Genomic DNA, 24,761 nt, shown 5'->3' on the forward strand with positions numbered 1-24,761 from the left:
GTTTGAAAGATCAACCACGTGGACATCGATGGAAATGTACTGATTTCAGTTCAGACGAAAGTACCATTGACTATTGTATTGACGAAAGTTCCAGTGATGTAAGTACTGATGACCCTATTTTTACTGAATTATATCATGCGTCTTTCGAAGATTGTACTCCAGTAAATGGTGAAAAAATCAGACACGTTTTTACAGACTGGGGTCCATTTGTTGAGGAATTGGTGGACGTGTTTGAGGATATTGCCTGCTTACCGGATGAGGTCAATCCATTCAGTAATAGAATAGACTGTAGGACTATATTTAAAATATTTGTGTGAGTCCTTCGGGGCTTCATTAATATCTAAATTTAAGCAAATGTAACTAACACAAGTCAAATATGCAAAATTTATTTACATAAGAATCTTTTTCCAAAGTGTATTTTTATGTATTTTTTGAATAAATGATCTGCATGCAGGAAGTTGTTTCATAAAGTTTTTATCTATTCATATATACAAAATATTCATTTGAAAATTATTTCCAAATAAGTTCTAGAATCCTTGTTTTATATAAACTAAGAAGACAAAACATATATTTGTTTAGTTGATAGTGCATATAGTTATTCAAACATTATTTCCGGTTAAGTTTCACATTTAATAAAGCGTAAATAAAAGGATACAAAGATAAAAACAACACCATAAAAATATCATACGTCGGAAACTCGGTGCCCACTAGCACTATGGACGCTCAAAACAAGAAGTCTGAAAGCAGCATGTAAAAATACAAAGCTATGCCATACGACCGCAAGAAACAGAAAAGTGCTAAAACAAATAGAGGGAACAAGATAAGTATTTAAAACATTCTCTTCTAAACATTGAATATACATCCGTTAGGTCTGGATACTGTCAGATAATTTGTTAAGACGAGAATAATTTGACAACAACCCTTGATCGTTACCTTCTTAAATGAGCATAACTGCATGATAATAATAATGAGTTATTGTTTACATAATGAATGCATTTAAGTCTAGTAAGAAGTGTTATTAAACTTCAAGTTTCCCTTGTTTTAATATACATATTTTAATAGTCAGCTTTCAGTTGGTTAAAAACTGATCAGTCAATGTATGTAGTAATCAATGCTGAACACAGGTAAATATTACCAGTTTAACATGCGGGATATCAAGCAATTACAGCAACCATAGGGTAATGCTGAAGGTGGTATATGACACGGCAGGGAGATAACTCTGTAAAATCAGCTACATTTGTATCACGTTGTATTGTTTAAGTAATGATCACGTTAAGTGTTTTCCAACTTCCTATAAGTCTAATGAAATGTTTTTGAGAAAGTTCTTGGTTCAATTTTTTTTTATTTATTTTATGTTTTTGTCACGGTTCAAAGTAAAAATTCTAACAAAGTTTTATGAAAATAAGACTAGACAAATTCATTTGGTCAAGGTGTTTGGGACCACCTTAATATCATTATGTCAAAAAAATATTTCTATTAAATTTGACATATGGTCTATTTTGATATTTACTAACGTAAAGAAAAAATATTCTCAACATCTATACTGTAATAGTATCGTATTTCTCATGTCAATGTAAGTGTCAGTGTTAATTACTCCTGAAAATAAAAATTGATAAAGTGTTATTTCCATGACAATACCATGTATACCGATGTTAGTAGCCTGCTTGATCATAAGACTATAATCAGATAATTAGTAACAGCTTTGATAAAACAAGTTTTACAATAGCCAAGTACATGTATGTACATCTATAAACATTTTTGTTAATAGATCTTTATTTCAGAAGTTATGATTCCAACAGTAAGCAATGTTCACCTTGAAATACATTTGAATTTCCATGGTCCATTTGGTTATTTGGCTCTTAAAAAACACTCAATGCTTATTTTTAAGTCTATTTATTTGTGTTCTTGTTCAACTTAAAGCAATAGAAGGATTCGATTATTTTGTTTTAGTTTAGTCTAAAATATTCGAGTGAATTCGAATCATTTCTACACTTCCAAACTAACAATCACTCAAATTTAATAAGTTATCTGTCAAACACTTACGTTCATTGTAATCTAAAATATAAATCAAAAATAAAAAGAAAGCGAAAAAGTTTTGAAAAAAACTGCGAGATCAGATATTTGGGAATAATAGTGTTTAAGGTAGTCGCTATTCATATCAGCATAATGAATTATGTCTATATATCGACAAACAGATTCCACTGAAAAATAAATTTACGGAACATCCATAGTGAACCTGTCATCTCTATGTAATAGCATTCCTCTTGCATATACATTTACCAGTTAATGCAATATTTAGTTGATTTTTTAAAGAAGGTTTCAGCTGATAAAGTCGTTAGTAAACCAAAGATTACTAAAGACGTGATTGAAGCAACAGATGACCAATATTGTTTTTCAATTCTTATACTGTATTTTTTTTTCGTGTATTCGATTGTATCATTACCATGTCATAGTGTTAATAGGTGTATATCATCTGCTTACGCATCCGCAGAGTCTGGTATTTATCCATGCGTTGACTGGATTTGTCGGTATTCATAAAATGTTCTATATATTTGTGTTTGTTTTTCTAAATTTTTTTCTTAACTTATGATATTTTGGTATCCAAATGTGTCTAACTTCTATGGCGTTTACGTTTATTTTGAAATGTTAAATTAAATGCATAAGGAGTGCATTGGAATTTAAACCAAACATGTTATAATGAGTAAGTGCATGATATTGTAATGCATTTTATCTTTATATTGGGCTATTCTATATGCCTGTTGCTTATGTTTGAAGACTTATGTTGATATCAATAGTGTTTATGTTATTGTCGTTTGGTTCCCTTATTGTAAATGAAAGCTTCATTTGGAATATGATTAATTAACTTGGTATTTTGGCAAATCTAAATTGATTGCAAGCAAATCCATAATGACATTAATACACATAATTGAAAACATTTAAAATATTACTAGTATTTATTTATTTTATATTCACACACTAATAAAACCAAAATATAAATCACACTCTGATGTTGGTTGAACTTGACATCAACAAAGGGAAGACAAATAAATGGCAACCTGTTACAACTAATGTAATACCTGTCAAAAGAAGTTTTGGGGTTAAAACAAGGCTTACGTTGTTTTCTTATTTGCATTGGATTTTTTGTGGCCAAAATAATGTCATAAAATTCTTAATAATTTTGGTCGTGAAAGAGCAAAATATGTTAATGCAAATTATAACACGAGAAAAGAGGAATAAATAATGTTTTAAAAAAGTTCACACGAATCAACACACATACAAGATTCAGACATGGCACGATTTTAAACAATTGGAGGGAATGAACAAAAAGCGAAATAATAAACTGTTGATAAGAAACAGATAATAATGATAACACGATATGAACTTGATATTAGTGCTACATGTACTAAAGAAGCTTCTGCGTTTATATATTATTTTGCATACTGGCACAATGTTCACGCAAATTTTGTACTCCCGTTGTAAGTAGAACTTGATTTTACCATTACTGCTGTGTTAACATTGTCCTGAAAAGTAAACATGTATTTCTGTTTAAAAAATGAGAACTGAATAGAAAATTAATACAGTAATTCTTTTATGTCCTTTGAAAATGTTCAATTCGGAATTTTATAGCATTATATGTGATATTAGTATCTTCATTTTGATATATGTTTTATTTTGTTATTTCTGACAATATTAAAAACTACGGTTGCTGGTCTATCAATGCTTAATAAACAATAATTAAGATAAACAGGTTATATTTATAACTTCAATGTTGTTAGTGTTGTAATTTTCGTTTTGAGTGATAATGAAACAAAAAGTCTGAAGTACTTTGTGTTTTTCAAATTTAAATTTTATGGAATTCTGACGCAAATTTTAGAGTTATATTATTCTGTAGACAATATCAGATCCAGCATTGCAATTCAGTGTCACTTAAAATTATGATAAGTGTATGCTTAATTCGTCCTACATTTGTATATATTAATATTCCGTATTTCCAATAAACCCATAACAAGGGTTAGAGTCTGTTAAGCTTTACCGATATTAAAAAGATCATATGACATTAGCTAAATGCGGTACAATATCCATCAGCTGTTGGACATTTGCGAACTAGTAAGTTGGTGGCGCATCTTGGTCGGTTTGTTGGACATTGGAAAGACTTTGAGGAAAAGTTATAACAGCTCTGCTACTAGCACCTACAAGAAAAACACATATCTAACTATGCTTGTTCTCATTCGAATACATTATAGATATTTAAGGTGGAAACAGAAACATTAAATACCTGGAGCGTGTTTTGTTTTATCTTTCTTTTTTCATTAATTGAAAAAATGAAAGGTTTGATTATCAACATCTTTACTTATGCATTTTAATTTTTTTCTATAATTATAATCACATATGTATTTGCTTTCTTAAACATATATATATATTCCACAACTGCAATGAGTGTTACTATTTCTGGTCATTCGAAATAGTAAAGTTTTCAAACTTAAATTAGTATGACGTTCATTACCACTGAACTAGTATATATTTGTTTAGGGGCCAGCTGAAGGACGCTTCCGGGTTCAGAAATTTCTCGCTACATTGAAGACCTGGTGGTGACCTTCTGCTGTTGTTTTTTTCTATGGTCGGGTTGTTGTCTCTTTGGCACATTCCCCATTTCCATTCTCAATTTTATTAAAACACGAGATGTTTAGAAATTAACTCTCCAGAGCGATGCAATATATGTTTCTCTAAAGATTGTTAAATGATATGTTCATGAAATCGAATCTTCTTTGCAAGTGATCAGCAAATAGATGTATTGGGTCTTTGCGACGAGATACATCATGGTTGCATTTATTCCTGACGTCATAATTATGATAATAAATTTTTCTAGGAGGAAACAGAACATGTGACATCATTACATACATTTGTGATCGTCAAAGAACTGAATTGACGTGAAACACATTTTATATAACAAAAACTGTGTGGCATTTTTCCACTGCATTGAAGACCCATTGGTGGACTCTGGCTGTTATATGTTCTTTAGTCAGGTTGTTGTTTCTTTGACATATTCCCATTTTCATTTTTAAATTTATCTGGTAGAAGATACATTGGTCAATAGATTGAGTGAAATGATGTTTTAATAATTAAATTCATTACTTAGTGGATACTACGTATATACATTTGCGGTTTAATGACGTTTTCGTCAAAGTCTTTAGATTATCAGTCCGAGTGTGAATCTAAATGTCCTATCCAAAACGTTTTTACTATATATTTAATTCCAACGTGATTCACTTTTAGTGCAAATATGTTTAAAGGAGGTTTTAAATACAGGACATACTTCAAGCCATATCTTAGGAAAATGAAAAACATCATAACAAAAGACGAACAACAACCTACAAAACCTTAACATTAAGCTCAGATCTTGGAGTGCAGATCATTCCGATCTTCTGTTTGCACCCATTGTGGTTATGTCTGAAGCAATTGATGAATAACAGTTATACTAATCACGTAAAACAGTTTTTTTAGTATAACATGCAAAAGAACTAAACAAAAGTGAACCAAAACTATATCAGTTCTACGCAAAACAATGATTGAAATGAGAAATTGCAATGCTTTTAAATCGTATCATTTTGATTTGCCTAAACAAAACATAAAACCAAACAACAATTTTTAGAAAAGCATATAATTACCGTTTACGAAATAAATTGGATTCCCGGTCGCTGGAGGTAAATTATGTCCAATACTGTTGTTAATTCCTGGGGTACTATTTTGCACATCTCTGATATCATTATGGGGTTGCTTACGTCTTTTGTAAACATATAGTACAACAAAACAACAATAGCAACCGATCCTGCTCCTATAGCGATTGCTGCTCCAGTTTGCAATGTACAGATGGGTGCAGTCCTAACCTGTACAGCAAGTTAACTTGATAACCAGTCATTTGGACTGGTCAAAGTTAACCTGTGACCGGATTTAGGACTGCTCTGACCAGTCCTAGGACCAAAATTTAGTTAACTTGAAAAGCGGACTTGGTCCTAGGACTGTTTTTATGTCTGCCAAAAAGTTAACTTCGAAACAGGTCCCCTATTGATATAAGTTAACTTCGAACCAGTCCTGTCGTAAAGTTAACATAAGTTAACTTCGAAACCAGTCCTGCCATAAAGTTAACACAAGTTAAGTTCAAGACCAGTCCTGCCACAAAGTTAACATAAGTTAACTTTTGCTTTGACAAATCCGATCGAAACCAGACCTGTTCCCAAGTTAACTTTTGACTGGTCTGCTCAACACTAAGTTAACTTGTAACCAGGACCGTTCTGCATCGATTTTTTAAAAATATTTTTAATATCTTTGTTTCGTAGTAAAAACATCTGCATTTCTATCTTGTAAACCATAAGTAATAGAGACCTAGGATCTTTTGATTTGAGGTCCTTGGTCCACAAGAATGAAAATTAGGTCAAGGTCAAAGGTGAAGGTGATATTCTTTGCTTATTTCCACTCATTTCCAGAAACTGTATAAAATATCTGCAAATTATTTTGACTTAATTGTTAGTTGCGACATGTCGTAAAACGTAAAAGGAAGTTTTTTTCCCTCTTGTATTTGAAAATACGCGTATAATGATATAACTTTTTAAGCAACTATAATTAAGACCTATGGCCTTTTGATTTGAGGTACTTGGTTTATGACCTTGAAATTGATCTGAAGGTCATAGCTTAATTTGATGTTCTAGATATTGACCTTTGCTTTTATCTCATTTGTATACATGATAAGGCCATAAGACCTTTTGCAATAGGTTTCAAACCATTTAACTTGAAAAAACAACGGCAATTGACCTTGTGTAAACCGGAAGTATCTATATTTTTTACTTTATTAATATAAAAGTATATAGATCCAGATATTTTTGGAATGAGTGTCAGTTATTTTTCAGATAGTCTCGGAAGTAACATTTTTCGATCCGGAAGTACCAAATTATATCCCTTATTTTAAAAATATTGTATAGAAACCATATATGTTTTGAATAAGCGTACAATAAGCCATCATTTGACTATTGAAATGACATTTTAAACCTAATTTTAGTACTTTCATGGTGTTTGGTGGAAAGACCTTCAATTGTTCTCTGAACAATTGGTTTTAACTACACTTGTGTCAATAGCAGGTTGTCTTAAGTATAGCTAACAGTAGAATATTGTTGTTCAATAATTATGAATTTAAACCGATTAAGAGAAAACAAATCTGGTTCACAAAGTAAAACCAAACGAAACATCGGAGAAAAATTAAAGAACAACAGAAACACTCAACTACTACAAAAACGTACGTCAACATAGATAGAAATGGAAAATGTGATAACAATTGCTTCAATTTACATGATTTATTCCAAACTTTGTAGAGTTATTTGAAGAAAAAAGGTGGGTTCAACCTGTTTGAATGACTAGATAAACGTTTCGCTAATATGGCAATGTTGCAAATACGTGAACGTATCACATGCCAAAACCTTCACACCGCGCAATCTTCATTTTGATTTGAGGACACTGCCATTAAGAAAACTAAATAATTTTCGGCATGTTACAATACACGTAGACGTACTTGTTATTGATTTAAATAGATTCCCCATTGATAAATAGTAAGATAAATGTCAAATTTGATGTCTCTGGTCGTTAGACAAATTAAAATGTATAAACTATTACCTGAAACTTTCCAAAACTATCAAAGAATATAGCATAATCAGATTTTTTGAGGCACTTTTACCTAACTGTTTTCATTTTTATCTATTTGCAAGTACCAAAATATTATTCAGATTGACCGCACGCAAGATACGTCATAACTGAAACTACTAACATTAAACTCGTATACAAAAGAGGGACTAAAGATACCAGAGGAACAGTCAAACTCATAAATCGAAAATAAACAGACAACGTTTAAGTTTCATCTAATTTTAGAGATATCGATTATAATTTCAACTGAATTACTGTACAATGAATACTTATTTTAGGATATTTGAAAACAATGTCTTATAATGGAATCTGACGTGTTTATCAGATCGTGATTTCTTATACTTAGGTTAACTGTGATTAACCGTATTACCAAAACTGTCGACAAACATTTATCAGTTATAGTATTTTATTTTATATTAATATTGCTTTTAAAACAATTAACGCCAAGCGATATTGGGCCGGTTGGCTTTAATTTAACGAGTGTATACATGATTGCGCTACTACTATTACTTTTAGACATTTAAATGCACTGTTTGTTTTAAAATTTCTGTTTTTATATGATCATTATATTTATCACGCCAAGAATGAGTACAACAATGATGAAAACAGTTATGAATGATAGTCCGACCATAATATTGAGTAAAACCAATACCGTGATTTAAGTATAACAATCGCCATAGTAGGAAAACAACACATTTAAACCAGACAAGTAACGGTCAGATTTGAGTAAATAAGATATGATTAAGAATGTAATTATATGATGGTTTGGAATATGTGTCAGAAGTTCGAAATCCTTTGTGTTTTCCCATACGATACAATGTAAACTATTTTGCCCAATAACACCCATTTATCTTTTAATGTAAGACTTAAGGGGTAGGCCTTGGTGTTAAAAATGTTTTCTTATATTTACGTTATTGAAAAGGTAGGGGTCCGTGCATCATCTGCCAAAGCCCTAACGCAATTCACTGTTTCATTTTATGTTTACGGTATATTGAATATGACCAGTTTTGGGGTACCCTAAAAAACGGTCGAAAACACTAGTAGGTAAAAATCATTGTGTGTTTTTGCACATGTTATCATTAGAACCCCTGACTGTCAAAATGCATAGAGGAAACATATTCTAAAGTAAATCTTAAACATCATGGTAATACAAATAGCCTGAATATAAAAACAAACGCTTTTTAATTATTGATACACTGTACGTTGAAAAGTCTGGCCAGCTCAGATCTCATATTTTTTTTCAAACTTGGCCAGAAAAAAAATGTCGTTCAATTCCTGCCAAAACATGTTTAAACATTTATTGGTAATTAATCTTCAAAATGACAAACTTCAATCGAATTTGACCATTTGGAATTTTCAAAATCTTTTAACAAGTTAGTTACCAAGGCGCACGAAAAAAGAAGAATTTTGGGACAACATTCATTTTTCCCTTCCAAACATTCTACAGACTGTCTTTGCATTCTCTTTATGTGTAATAGTCAAAGGTGTACCGTCCAAATAATAGTTGTATTAAATTTTACAAAGAAAAATAGTAATATTCAGTATGAGACGAGTACCCTTAGGGCGAATTGACATCATTGTTTATCACAACTTTATATTGGTTTCCCTCCCCAGACTACAAAATGCCCCTGTCATCAATAGCAGACGCTATCAGAATTCAAATGTAAGTACTATCTTTGTGTTAAGTTGATTACCTATTAGCACATGCTTGTACTAGAATTGATGTGCACGTCATAGCTTCCAGAATAGTGCCTTTATATTGGAAAATAACAAACACAAACAGTAAGTACGAACTATGTATCAATGACTTAGCACTAAAACCACTGTACACTTCATTATTTAATCCATTTGTTCAAATCGAATTTCCAAAACTTCCATGATTTATGTTCTAAATGATGCCACATGACACTATAAGTGTCGTTGCTACAGAACTCCTCAGACTCGATCAGTTTATTGGTGTGTTTTAGCCATTTCGTGTATGAATGGTAGTTTTCTACCTTTTCATCCACATCATTTCAAAAATATGTTCTTTAATTTAATGCTTGGTGGTGTCAAATATTTGTTTGCATCATTCTCACAGCCAAAAGTAATTAACATAAATGCTTGATGATTGGTTAAAAGTAAAATCACAAAAAATACTGAACTCAGAGGAAAATCCAATAGGAAAGTCCATAATCACATGGCAAAATCAAATAGCAAAGCACATCAAAAACGAATGGACAAGAAAACTGTCATATTCCTGACTTGTTATGACGCACTAATGACTTTCAATACATGTGTAAGAGTTGTCTCCCATATACCAGGTCTACTCCTTAATAGCTCATAAAATGTCATTTGTCCAAATTTTAAACGGTTTCTTGATTTGTGTCTTTCGATTTGAGCCCCAAGCAATACATTTGTACCATTGCAAATATAAGGTAAAAGATCCACCATATTTCAAAAATCAAATTTTTCGAAAAGAAGCCCCTTGACCTATTAATATTTTTAGCTTATTTTGTTTTCAAACTAATGCTTTTCCGACTTACAGTATCAATTTTCAATTCTTAAGAATGTACTTAGGTGAGGTTTTGGAATAATTATAAGTGTCAAATGTTTGGACTCCTTGGTGTTTTTCCTTACGATACAATGTAAAATATTTTGCCCCATAACACCTATTTATCTTTTAACATAAGACTTAACATCTCATAAAAGGTCATTTGACAAAATTTAAGCAGATTTTCTTTCTTTTGATTTGAGACCCAAATAATACCAATGCATATACATGTATAAGGTAAAAGTCCGAGTCAGCCTTTTCCCGCCATATTTTATAAATCAAATATCTTGAAAAGGAGCTCCATGACCTATCAATATTTTTAGCTTATTTTGATCCTTTAGTTATACTCTTCCGGCTTAAAGTATCAATTTTGAATTCTTTATTTATTTAATTTTACTTAAGATCAACCATGTACATCCTTAATGAAGATGTAAGGTCATTTAAATGTGAAAGAAATCAAATAGATTAATTTTAGTAAAAAAAATGTAGCATTTCACCGTCAGATCTACATGCATACTATGTACTTCATTCGTCGTTGAACAATACAATTGACAGTTCTATATTTATTTTGTTTACTTTGACGTGAAATCAATAGTTAAAAAACTAACATGTATTAATGAGCTAGGTTTTAATTATGGACTAATGGTTTTGTTTTAACTTGATAAAAATTTTGGACACAATCAAAGACTTTTTGTTCAAGCGAAATAATTGTCACCACCATTGTATTAGTTTAGTTTAAACATATTTATTTATAATGAATTTGGAAACAAGTTTTGCAACTTATATTAATCCCTTTTCACTTTGTGGGTGCGAGTGCTGCCTTGTAGCGCCATTAGCATTAGCCTGCACCTTTGTATTACATAATCTTCGTATATTTACATCTTATATAAGTACTTTTGCATAAATCTCAATACCTGTTTCATTATCTGTACATTACATATGCCACCTATCCATATTGATCCAGTACGAAGAAAACAAATTCATAAACTATATATTGCAGATCCGTTCCTGTCTTTATCTATTGAAAAAAACACTCGAGTTGGATGTTTAAATTTCTAATTTGTATATTTTAACATTATCAAGGAATTCGATAGTTTATCAATATTGAGTGTTTATTGTTTAAAATGCAGATTCGTATCTTTAAAATTACAGTTACGTTTACACTATTGATATTTTTAATAAGTTAGCCATATGGTCCTTGTAAAAGTATATTACTCGAAGTTAAAAATAAGTGTAAAATCCACGGATGAATAAGGAAGTAGCCATTTGACAAAATGGCAGCTTGGGGAGCTTTACAGGAATACGTAGAACATAATGCTCATGACGATACTGCAAGTAGCGAAAAAAGCACTGTAGACACTTCTTCGACGGATACACATACAATACTAGGTAGGAATCGGTCGTTGAGGAACGTAGTTAAAGAACTACAGAGAACGTTTCATATGTATAAAGACACAATGGAAGAATTGATAGTAAAGCCTGTGAAGTTTCTTGAGAAGCAAACTCACAATGATATATCCGCAGCCAAAGGTCAACTGAAAGAGTCTGAAGGAATTTTAAAACAAGCTGTTATATTACTGATAGATGGAGTTGACACAATGAAGGAAGCAATGAATAAACACAGTCGTAAAATCGATGAATTGTGGAACTATGAGGAATGTTCGAGCGAATTATCATGTGACATTCTTTCTATAGACTTTCAAACAACGACCCAAGGTAAATACTATAATTAAATTAGCATTGTCAATTTTGTGTTTAAATTACTACTGTATTCCCGATTTTATCTTAACCATAGCACCTTTAAAATCTATAGTCATTACATCTTTATTGCATGATTGGCTAAATACAGCGTGACAACAAAACCAATTAACAGCAAACACAGAAACCATACTTGGAAAACAAGTGTCGGTAGTAAACACATATGCATGAAGTAGTAAACATACTATTTAAGTATAGAAAGATACAAAACACCAGATTTATAAGCAAGTTTTCATCCAGGTGACCATAGTATTAATTTATGTACAATTAATGTAAAAAGTATGCAAAATAAAGAAAAACGAAAAAAGATATAGATTGGGTTAAATGCAATAAGTGTTCCATTGTCCTTTGACAAGAAACATATCTCAATGAAGAATTAAAGGCTAGTATGTAAAAGGATACTGATTTATTAACTGCAGTTACTACGCCAAGTAGGGGGATAGCATTCGGTATTAAAAAATATGCAGATATTGAGGTCATTAATAAGATCTGCGATATTGACGGAAGGCTTACTTTACATGCTTTATTAAATGTGAAAATGGACAATGTCATTGTGTCTCAAGTTTGTCTTTACGCGTCTAATTACAGAACAGATAGAAATTCTTTGATAAAAAAAGTAAACAATTTTATAGAAGAAAATTCTATAGACATTACTCTGATAGCCGGCGATTGCAATGAAGCGTTAACAATTTAAGATAGGAAAATCGTAAATAAAAATCGAAATTAGGAACAAAACTATTCTTTACTGTCAAATAAAATCGAAATTATCAAGGAAGAAAACAAAAAAAAAGAGAAAAGAGAATTATAACTCTTAACGACACTATGAGGTAAACAATTAAATGAAGATGAAACAATAACAAATCATATAATACAAATACAGTTACAATTGGACACACTTCAAGAAAGGCAAGCAAACTGGGTTCAAATAAGATCAAGAGAAAAATAATAGAACTTGGCGAAAAAAAAGAAAAATAAATTAGGTTTAGAAAAACAGCAACAAGTTACAAAATCCATTAACAAACTCAGAAATGAAAAGAACGAGGTAACAACAAACCAAGAAAAAATTGTAGAAACAATTATTATAATAAATAAAACTATTATTAAAGTATTATATACAAGCAGGAATCCAGATAAACATCTCCTACATAAATATGTAGGCGATACTGTTATAGAACGGGAGATAAATGCAGACGACTTTAAAGTTTGTGACGGGGAAAAGATACTACAGTTGAATTTACTAAATAAATGCTATTAACAAGGTCACTTGGTCTAGATGGTTTAACATTAAAATGTAATAAAACGTTCTGGGAAAAATTAAAAACTATATTAGTAAAAGTTTTACATTTGTAAATAAAGGACACAAGGAAAACCTTCTTTTATAAACTAAACGAATAGGTGTTCTTTCTTTATTTGTTATACAAAAAAATACCCATTTTCCTTTTTACCCAATTATCTTCCAATATGATTATTAAACGTAGATTTGAAAATATTATCTTATGTTTTAGCACAGAGACTAAAACAGCTTCTTCATAAACTAATTAATAAAGAGCAAACAGAATATTTTAAAATTCGTTTTATTGGATTTGATTTATTGCAAATCGAAGATATAATGCAAAATGCAGAATCAAACGAAATAGATGGAGCTATCGTATTTGTTGATTTTACAAAAGCTTTTGACTCGTGAGCAAATTCATGTTACAGTACTTAATTTACAAATGATAAAGTAATATGACTGTTCTTTAGTGTTTACCTTAATTTCTCTATTTTAGGTCAAAATTTCATAGAACATCATGATGAGATTGGAAGATTTTACCATGTTGAAAATCAAAAGGTAGGATGTTAAGAAAAGTGTACACTTTTCAGGTAATTCAAATAGGCAAGAACAAATATTTGGCATTGACATTGAAAAGTAATAGCGTTAAAGATGTGAAATACATGTCTTGTCAAGTAAGTTTGATAGTAAATATAACTGCAGACCTTGTATATTTGTTTTCACTTTTTCCTCTATTTACTGTACCCAAAACACTGTTTATATACATGTTATTAGCACAATCAAAATATTTGTCTCACTTTGTCTACAGGTCATGTCGTCCGACCATTTGTAAAATAAAAAGGTTGACATGAGATGAATTAGCAATTCTAGTACAAATTTAATGAGAACATTCACGCATACATACTTGTATTTTAAACAATTTAAATAAGAATGTTTTCCAATAAATAATTTTGCAGTTCGTGAACCGTTGTTTCACTTTTCTTTCTTTTCACATTGTGCTCAAAATAAAAATAAAAATATGGTTTATTAAGTTTGTAATTAATTTCTAAATAACTATTAGTTATGATTACACTACAGAACTAAAATGAGGTGGTCTTTATTTCAGAATACTGAAATTCAAAAGCCTGATAAATGCTACATTTGTAATGACATAATACGGGAAAACAGGGTAAGTTTATTAGATAACATTTTTTAAAGTATTATACTTGTATACTTGCGTCTGAGGAAGTGTTACTTTTCTAGAGTAACACAATCTCAATTTCGAACTAACACAAACCACAAACGGTTTTGAATTCCCTAATAACTTTGATTTTCATAAAATAGATTTTTTAGATACATGCAAATCATCGTATACCCTAGATTTCACCTTTACGTAGCATACATAGAATTTAACCATATGTCTTTTTTCTTTACATTCTGCTTCAAATCAGTATTTTCTTGCAGTTGATAAACAAATCCTATTTACTCTAGTGTAACATAATTGCCAGTGAGACAACTTTCCACCTGTAATTTTCACATCATTACAGGCTGAAACAAAACAAAATGACGATTATACGATATGTTTGCGTAAGAAATGATTCAATCTTGGACAGAAGTCTTAGTTTATGATAAATATATATGCATTGGTGTAAAAATTGAATAAACATGGTGTGTCACCAGTCACTCGTTTCATATGACTTTAACAACTACTGGTCACATAACTGCTTTCAGCTATGAGTAAAACCAATACTAACATAGTCAGTTATAAAACGCGTTGAAATGAAAACAATTACTACAAAACAAATCCAACAAAAAAATAATGCTCCCTTTATGTACAAAAAAAAAGAACAAAAACAAATATGATATACATCAACAAATGACAACAACTGAATAACAGACTTCTGACTTGGCATTTGCTGAAGTTTTCAAAATTATCTAATTTATATGGATACTGGAAATTTGATTAAAAAAAATGTATTGCAAAGTCTGATACAATTGCTTACAGTTCATGATTTTTCTTGAAATAAATACGTTTAATACGTGCCCTAAACGTGTCGCGAACTTATCTGTAACGTTTTCAACGCGCTTTTAGCGTTTGCATAAGGTGCGTGTAGCGTACAGGTATACGCTAGACACACGACTGAGTTGGATGAAATTTTGTATATGCTGCATACAAATTTCCTCGAGTTGTAGCGTTGACAAAGCGTATAATTTTGTATTTCGACGTACTTCAAACTTATGCAACGCGCGTTTAACGATTGCTTAGCGTTCCTCTGGTGTGCAACTAACGTATATCGACTTTGTCAATTTTTTCTGTACGGTTGGTGCACGCCGGTCTATACGCCAATGTGTGACGCCGGCATAACTATACAACACTTTAAAATGTTTTGTTGGCAATTGATGTTTTTAAGATTTAAACCTATTACCTTCAGGAAGATGTAGAGATGATTTCTTAATTTTTTTCAGTTAATGCTAGGTATAAGCATGTCTTATCATTCTAACTGCTTCAGATGTTGTACATGCAATAAATGTCTTGACGGTAAACCATTTACCCTGTTTGAAGGCAATTTATATTGTGTCGACGAATTTTATAGGTAAGAATCCAAAAGTTGATTTTCAATTTAAAATACATTACAATATAGGAAGATTTCTGAACAATCAAAATATCGAACCTTCGACGTTTACAGACCTCAGATTCAATTAATATTATTACATACCTATTTACATGGGATGATTATAGTATTATCATCACTGATATTTTAAATTTTCAAAACCCTGTGACCATCGCGTCTATTTTTACATAAAATTGAGAATGGGAATGGGGAATGTGCCAAAGAGACAACAACCCGACCATAGAGCAGACAACAGCAGATGGTTACCAACAGGTCTTCAATGCAACGAGAAATTCCCGCATCCGGAGGCGTCCTTCAGCTGGCCCCGAAACAAATCTATACTAGTTCAGTGATAATGAACTTGGCTCCTGACTTGGGACAGGCACAAAAATGCGGCTCGGTTTAACATGTTTGTAAAATCTGAACCCTTCCCCTATACCTCAACGCAGTAAAATAAACGCATAACAAAACGCACATTAAAATTCAGTTCAAGAGAAGTCCGAATCTGATGTCAGAAGATGTAACCAAAGAAAATAAACAAAAAACATGCCTTTCCGTAACGTTGTCACATGGCTTTCCGGCGTTGCTCGGTAAATTTCGTAAAATAAATCTCAATGGTACATATCCATTAGTAAATGGGACCACTGACGTAGCTATAAAAATGAGCAGCGTGACGTAACGCCGTGTATAATGTAACTCTCACAACATTGAGAGCCAAATACGATCAATTCAGGTGTCTCTGTCTCTGGATTTTAAACGTCTTATATGTGACTACCTTTAGGTTCTATCGAAGGTACATTAATATTCATTCTTCATTTGTTCATTACGTTAAAAATATGTCAAGTTCCCAAATTTCCATAAAATATTTTTAAATAATAAATATGTTGCTTTCACCTTACACCTTGTGGTCAAATTTCTCTTACAATCGGAAGACTTGGACTAAGACCAGGAAACATTCGCTATCTACGTTCATATCGTATATAGCTATTTTACACCATTTAGTTGTTCCTTGTACACCCTTCGGCTTCGTGTTAGGATGTACCTTGATACTTAAGGGTGTTGAAATATCCATATATATGAATATTAATGTACATAAATTATAATATAATACTGTTGTTTTTCGCCTCTGTTGATGCATATGATATGTATGATAAAATGATTTCATATTGACTCTGTTACATTTGGTTCCGGCGTCCGTAAACTTTTCACTTTTTTAACTTCTAGAGAATCATTTTCAATTGCATTTCTCGCTTTCGCCGTACCGGATGAAGCGAGAAAATCAATCTCGTTGAGATGATCAACAATAATCTATAATTATTCTTTTTTGTAGAAATTTTCCTTTAAAATCTGTTTCCTGTGGTTCAAAGCTGCTACAGGTAACTTGTAAAAGACTTTTGTTTTTAAATTGTTTTTTAACACCTTTCGTTTTCGTTGTTAATAAATAAAAAATCTCATCATGGATACCAGAATTGAAATATATTTGCGCAAGACACACGCTTCCTTTTCAAACGAAACATAAGTGACACTCGAACCAAACAATGTTAAAAAGGCCAAATAAAGTATGACGTGGAAGAGTATTTAAAAGCACCATAATTCCGAGAAAAAAAACACCGGAATACAGCTACGCTTATCCATTCCTGAGGGAGAAGATCCTTAATATTTCAAATTTTAATTTTTTGTAAACACTTTATTTATATTAACGAAGATATCAATGATAACTCACGTCAACACAGATGTCCTGCCTACTGGGCTGGTGATACCCTCGGGGAATTAAAAGAAACCCAACAAGCTGTGGCATCGACCCAGAGCTTGTAAATAAATTAATCAAATATACATGTACCAGGAATATATATATTTGCGCCAGTTGCACGTTTCGACTACAAAAGACTCATCAGTGACGCTCAAATCTGAAAATGTAAAACAGGCCAAATAAAGAAGGAGGTTGAAGAGCTTTAAACACCAAAATAACCTAAAGATTTAGCTAAATACAGGAAATATTGATAATAGTTTTTGTCTATTCATTTATTCAAAAATGTTTCTGAATTTATGCAGTTAATTTTATTATCTTTATGTCGAGACTTCGATTTTTGTCGAAAACGCGAGACATAGCGATCCTACATCCCGTCGTCGTCGTGGGGGTTATCGGCAGTATCCATAAATATTCATCTTGTGGTTAAAGTTTTTGAAATTTAAATGTCTTTCTTAAAACATCCTGGATTTCTCCCAAACTTGGACAGAAGCTAATTTATCATCAAAAGATAGTATTCAGAAATTTTAATAAAAAAAATATCCAGTTTATCCGTATTTTTCTTATAATTGATCTTAGTTTTCTGTCTGTTAACATTACATTCACTCTGTGTTCAAAGTTTTAATCATTTTAATAGCTTTCTTAAACTATCATGAATTTTTACCAAAAGTTTACCGAAGCTTGTTTATGATTATAAGAAAGTATCCATAAAGAAAATAAGTAAAACCAAATCCTGTTTATCCATATTTTACTTACACATGGACTTAGTTTTACTGCCAGTTAACATTACATTCACTCTGTGGATGAAGTTTTTAATATTTTGATAACTTTCTTTAAACTATCCTGGATTTCTACCAAACTTTGAAAAAAGCTTGTTTATTATCAGATGATGGAATCCGGCAGTTAATTTAAAAAAATCTTTATTTTTCGTATTTGAAATATATATGGACTTAGTTTTCTTCCAGTTAACATTGAATACAGGCTGCAGTTAAAGTTCCTAAAATATTCATTACATTCATAAAGGAGGCGAGAAACTGGGTTCCACTGAACCCTTACGAATTTTGTGATTGAACAGAGACTCTGAATGACCGTAGCAAATTTGAAATGTGATTTACGTTCATATTACACGAATTTGACTACATTTGAGCTAAAAAAAAAAACAACCGAAACCGAAACAAGTGTCAAGCTTACAAAATTAAATATACATGCAGAGTTATCGTGAACACCATTGATACTGTAGCCAAGCTTAAAAAAGTATGCATAATTTGCATAGTATATACAGCTTTAAAAGAAATTAAGGATAAGATGCTCGAATAGTGTTTCCTCACTAGATGTTTTCTTCATATGCAATATATATCTACTAATTACTAAGATGCAACAATTCACAAATTAAAAAGTGCAACGTTATCGATGGCATTGGAAGATTAACGAATCTAATTCTGATGGATCAGATGAATTCACTAAACAATTATTGTAAGCAACATATGTATGTCTCACTGATCTTCGAAACTAGTTTCCCCTGAAATTACACTAAGTTTTTAGTTGATTGAACTTCAACTTTATCAAAAAGTAACTCGACCAACCTGAAGCGGGACAAACGGATGGTCGAACGGACGGACATACGGACGAACGAATTGACGCACAGACAAAAAAAATTAAGCCCATAAATGTGGTATTAAAAAATAGTATATCAAAATCAGGAAAAAAGTCTTTAAAACATCTACGATCCTTTGTTTTCATGATACCATAGAGAAGGAAAACGTTAATCAAAACAAATACATACCGCAACCTCTTCATGGGAACCTTATATTTATACGGAGATTTTCACGCAATAAGCAGTGAATCTAACAACACAGAATACTGTGTAGGTTACCTGCTTTGAAGACGTCTATGTAACGTGCTCAACTGGAGTGCGTGAGGTTGTGATGTCTGCCCCGGCAAGGTCTATTCAATAACTTTATGATTTACAATAGCTACTTCTCCTCTTTGTACGCGACAATAAGGATTGAGAGCATAGACTGGTAGGCTCGGAGTCATTATACAATGTTCGGTTTGGGGTACATGTCTTTCTGTGGATTGTTACCTTGTTAACTAGCAGACTTAAAATCTGGCTAAGCGTGTCAATCTAGTGAATGTCAAGGTTAATTTTCATTAGGGACTCGAATGTTTGGTTTGAATATCGGTATGCATTTGGAAAACCTGGCATTGAGAAATGCTTACAAATCTAGTACATATACATCCAATTCATTCATTTGACTTTTATACCTGTCATTGCTTGTAATAATAGTTTGTTAACCATCTTTAAGTGTTAATCTTATGACTGGAAAACCTACAGAAAGTCAAAGCGTTGCACTCTGATGTTGTCTTTTACATGAAAATTTACTTTTTGTCACAGTACAGGTCTAACAGTTTGTTCCTATACTTAAATATGTTTTTTTGTTGTTTTATATCAGCAACGAAAGAAAAGTCGAGTCGTAAAAAACATCAGTCCACTGAAAATGGAAGGCATTGGTAATTTAAAGGATAATAAACCATCGGTAAGTGTATTAGAATAAAAAAACTTTGTTAACTACCGGAGTAAAAGCTTTGTGGGTTTTTCCTCTTTTAATGATAGAACATGAGCGCACACGCTGAAATGTGACGACTTCTTTACTAATCATTGATAGTGTGTTGATAGTCCTAAATATAAAGCTTTACTATAACTATCACTTAAACTAAACATGATTGAGAAAAACTAGGTCAAGGTCATATAAACCGAACAAGAAATACAGGTTAATCTTACAATCACACTATACACGAAATATACTTGACCGAATGCTTAAAGTTTTTGAGAAACAGACTTAATTGCTTTACATTATCATATCGGGGCCTTTTATAGCTGACTATGCGGCATGGGCTTTGTTCATTGTTGAAGGCCGTGTGATGACCTATAGTTGTTAATGTCTGTGTCATTTTGGTCTCTTGTTGACAGTTGTCTCCTGACAATCATACCACATCTTCTTTTTTACATTCACCAATAAAACCAATCAATGATCGATGAACCATGAAAATAGGGGCAAAGATCAGATAGTCAATACCAGACAGATATATACAGCTTACAATTATTCCATACACAAACTACAGTTGATCTATTGCTTACGGTTTAAGAAAAACAGACCAAAACCACAAAATTAAAACTGAGCAATTAACCGTGAAATGGAACCAAGGTCAATAAAACTAGTGATACTGACATATACATCATAAAATATGTCCATACACCACATATAATTGACCTGTTGCATACGGTATTATAAAAAAAAGACCAGCACTCAAAAACATAACTTTCACCACTGGACCTTGAAATGAGGTCAAGGCACCTTACAATCATTCCATACATCTGATATAGTATGTGACGCTATGATTTACAATACGCCTTCTCCTCTTTGTACGCTACAAGAGGGATTAGGAGCAAAGATTGATAGGCTCAATCTTGTGCAAGGAAAGGTTATCTTTTTAATGGACTCACATGTTTGGTCTGGATATGCATTTACAAAAACTGGTATTCAGAATTGCTTACAAACACAGGCCCTACGTATAGACTATAAACATGATAAATGCATCAAATTCATTATGTGGACTTGTGAAACAGTCATTGTTTGTAATAATGATTTATTCACCAACTTAAAGTGTTAATTTATTCACGGGAAAACCGACCGAAAGACAAATTGGACTGACTGCTTTATACATTATTATTTGAATACATGTTGATGAATGTTTGAATGTTTAATTAAACATTTGTTACTTGTCTTCTTCTTTCAAATTCTGGCTGATTTTTGCGTTCAACATTATAAGCTAGACGATGAATATGTAAAACTTAACATTCGAATTATTGTTCAACTAAATCATCTTTGGATCACAAAAGATATCAAAATAAAACTTAAAATGCCATCACTTTATATATATTTGGTAGGCTTATTAACCTTTTGCTAAGTGTACATTTTATATTGTAGTCCAGAGCAGTTAACAGAAGCGCCAATTTTAGATATTCAGTTTTTGCTCATGAAAAACCATTAAATCCTATACCCTCAAACAGTCCTAGAAAAAGTAAGTTATTACCTATATTATAACATAGCATGTAGAGTTTTATGCAATTGTAAACTGTAAATCAATTCGTAATGCATAATTATTTTTTTTGCAAAAAAATGCGAAATTCTATCATGCAAATAAACATGATAAACTAATCGCTCATGAAAAATATACATGTATCTCAGTCCATTGAAAATAAGTGTAGGCACATTTTATAAACCAGTTACATGCACTTTGTAACGCAATCATCACATTAGTAATAATTCTATTGGTCATTATCGGTACAATTACTTATATGAAAATTGCGTCTTTTCTCGTCAAATAAGCCTGTTATCAACTTTTAAATAGAGAGAGCAAGTTATAAGTAAAAACTGTTGTGTCAGGTAGATATTCAAGATTATATACTTTTTAAATTAGTTTAAAACCATACACATAGTTCGTACCACAGAATCAACAAAAAGTCACTTAAATAAAATCAAGACGTATAGCACTTTTGCATATATTGCATTTATAATGTTCAAAATACTTATATATATGCGACATACTTTGGCTAACTTTTTTTTATTTTCAGGTTCAAGTGGGTTTATAATTGGGAAAAGAATGCATTCTAGCAACTTTGCTATGTTCCCTTATGATATACCTGGTACCACAAGCTCACAGAAAATGATCGGAAATGTAGATTATAACTGCTTAGATATATATCAAACTTGTTTCAACCTGTTGTAGGGCATGGGTGTCATTTTAAAACTTTTTACTAGGCATACGTTTTAACATCAATATATAATAGTTATTATGAGGATCATGTGTGATAAATAACGATTAGAAGAATAACTTGTTAATGTGTGTTAATGTTTGATAGATTAAAGAAAGACAATAGAAGCAATGTGTTGTGTAAATATCAATTCAGAAGAACAAACAATAGATTTTAACCCCAGTCACATATCAATGTGCCTTTCAAAAGTCTAGAAAAAATAAGTGTATGTCTTGTGTCACATCTTTATATCTCCTTCAATGAAAACCATACAACTTTCTCAATAAACCCAGGTTTTTATCATAATGCCTTCTATTGTATGAGAACTAATTATGAATTCACTAATGGATATCAATATCTATGGATATTTCTTATATGCGCTACTGCACATATTTTATATCATGGCCATATTATGAAACACAAGCCTATCGAAAACCGTCATAACCTTTAAGACTTTTAACACATAGCTCTTGAGTATATAATCCGTACGATAATCTCTCTGTCTAAAAACAAATTCAAGTAACCCGTTTTTGTTTATACCTTTTTTATGTATGTGCAATACAAGAGTTGTATATGGTTTCAGTACAGAAGACAGCTTACGCCAATATCAAAATCCAAATCATCGAAGTCCAAGTTACAAGAACTCGGAGTAAAGCATAAAGATAGAGGTTTGAATATTAATTAGTGTGTTTGTATTCAATCATGATAATATATGTAACAAACATGACGTAATCAAACATATATGAAAAAAGTATAAGAACTGAGGTGCTTTACCGCCGAAAGCACCCACAGTAAAACTTGTTGTCAATTTCAAAGAGCAAAGGAATATTTCGGTATAATTGCGATTCAAATTTTCATTTTCAATCAACATATAAGCTGATGCATACTACCTCTTGAATCCCTTCATAACATGTGAGCTCTCGATTGACCACATTCACCAATAATCGTTACGACATGAAAGCCTACATGTGCGTTTTTGGCAAGCACATATAACTTTCAACATTCCGTAAAATCACTTGTTTAAATGTTTGCATTACTGTGACAATACATTAGTATACTATCAACGCATTTGTCGTGAATACTGTCGGTGATATTATACAGAATTCTTTGAGTTCATTTATGTACGAATGAGTTGTTTGTGAGTAATGGCTAAATATTGCTTGCTTATTGGTAGTCAATCTAAAAATTATAGTCACTTAATATTATATAAATGAAAAGTAAGACCCAAATCACCAACCAAAAAATCTTAATAATTATTTACATGTATTCCTTAGGCAGAGGCATGATTATGCAAGGGGTTCAAAGTGATCTTCGATCCCTCAGCGAAACTGGGCCACGAAAACCAGAGGATCTAAAGCAGATTAGGTAATGTGTGAATTGTTCAACAGTAATGAAAACTGTTGGGAAAACTGTCTAATCGGAAATGTAATTTTTTTTTTTTGAAATACTAAGGCTTTTCTACCTCAGGCATAGATTACCTTAGCTGTATTTGTCAAAACTTTTAAGAATTTTGGTCCTGAATGCTCTTCAACTTCGTACTTTATTTGGCCTTTTCACTTTTTTGGATTTGAGCGTCACTGATGAGTCTTTTGTAGACGAAACGCGCGTCTGGCGTATATACAAAATTTAGTCCTGGTATCTATGATGATTTTATTTTTAACCAAAATATTAGGGACTAAGTATTATTAAATCCATAAAGTTGAACTACTACTAAACATATAGCCTTATATCTGATCCTTTAACTTTAAAACTGACATTGGTGATGAAATAAAAAAGCCCAGGTTTCAATTGACCTTAACTTGTACATCACTCCTACCGAGAGTGGATAAAAACCAATTAAAAGTACACATGATTTTGTTTTTGTTCATTGGGTCGTTTTCTATTAGCTATTTCATCGATGTCCAAAGATTTAATTTTACGCTGTATGAGAGTGAAATTGACTCAATCCTTTTTTTACTGGTCCCTATATTTGCAATGCTTAAAATTTGAATCCATTTAAAATTATTTGTTTTTTTAATGTGTATTATAAATATTACATTTTGTACGTTCTAACAGCTGACTCTAACAACATGTTAAAATATTATGTTGTGCTTACGGTCAAAATAAACAGACAGTTATATGAAAAAGATGTATACTTTCTTCTAAGGAACTGACAATAACTAAATTAAGTAAGTGGTTTGTTATCAGCTATCTGAACTGATAACATTTCACCACTGACGTAGCACTTCGGCCGCATACAATTTAAGTTTTGTTTTAATTTTTACATGACTTGGGCGATACCGCAGCTGATGGACTACATATTTCTTCGGTATTTCAGTAGTGACTTCCTAGACACTGACATGATAACATTTCACCAC

The 24,761-nt window shown here is 31.6% G+C and overlaps 1 protein-coding gene across 1 annotated transcript; it reads left to right on the top strand.

The window, feature by feature from the left end:
* The first annotated feature begins 11,417 nt into the window (after nucleotides 1–11,417).
* Nucleotides 11,418–23,513, top strand: LOC143042350 (uncharacterized). The gene is made up of 9 exons (XM_076214627.1): nucleotides 11,418–11,935; nucleotides 13,747–13,808; nucleotides 14,356–14,418; nucleotides 15,696–15,823; nucleotides 17,172–17,217; nucleotides 20,042–20,125; nucleotides 21,578–21,671; nucleotides 22,225–22,328; nucleotides 22,988–23,513. Exons 1-9 carry the CDS (start codon nucleotides 11,494–11,496, stop codon nucleotides 23,087–23,089), a joined length of 1,125 nt encoding a protein of 374 aa, XP_076070742.1. The 5' UTR covers nucleotides 11,418–11,493; the 3' UTR covers nucleotides 23,090–23,513.
* The last annotated feature ends 1,248 nt before the right edge of the window (nucleotides 23,514–24,761 follow it).

This window comes from Mytilus galloprovincialis, chromosome 8 (genome assembly GCF_965363235.1).
Source record: "Mytilus galloprovincialis chromosome 8, xbMytGall1.hap1.1, whole genome shotgun sequence".
Lineage (NCBI taxonomy): Eukaryota > Metazoa > Mollusca > Bivalvia > Mytilida > Mytilidae > Mytilus > Mytilus galloprovincialis.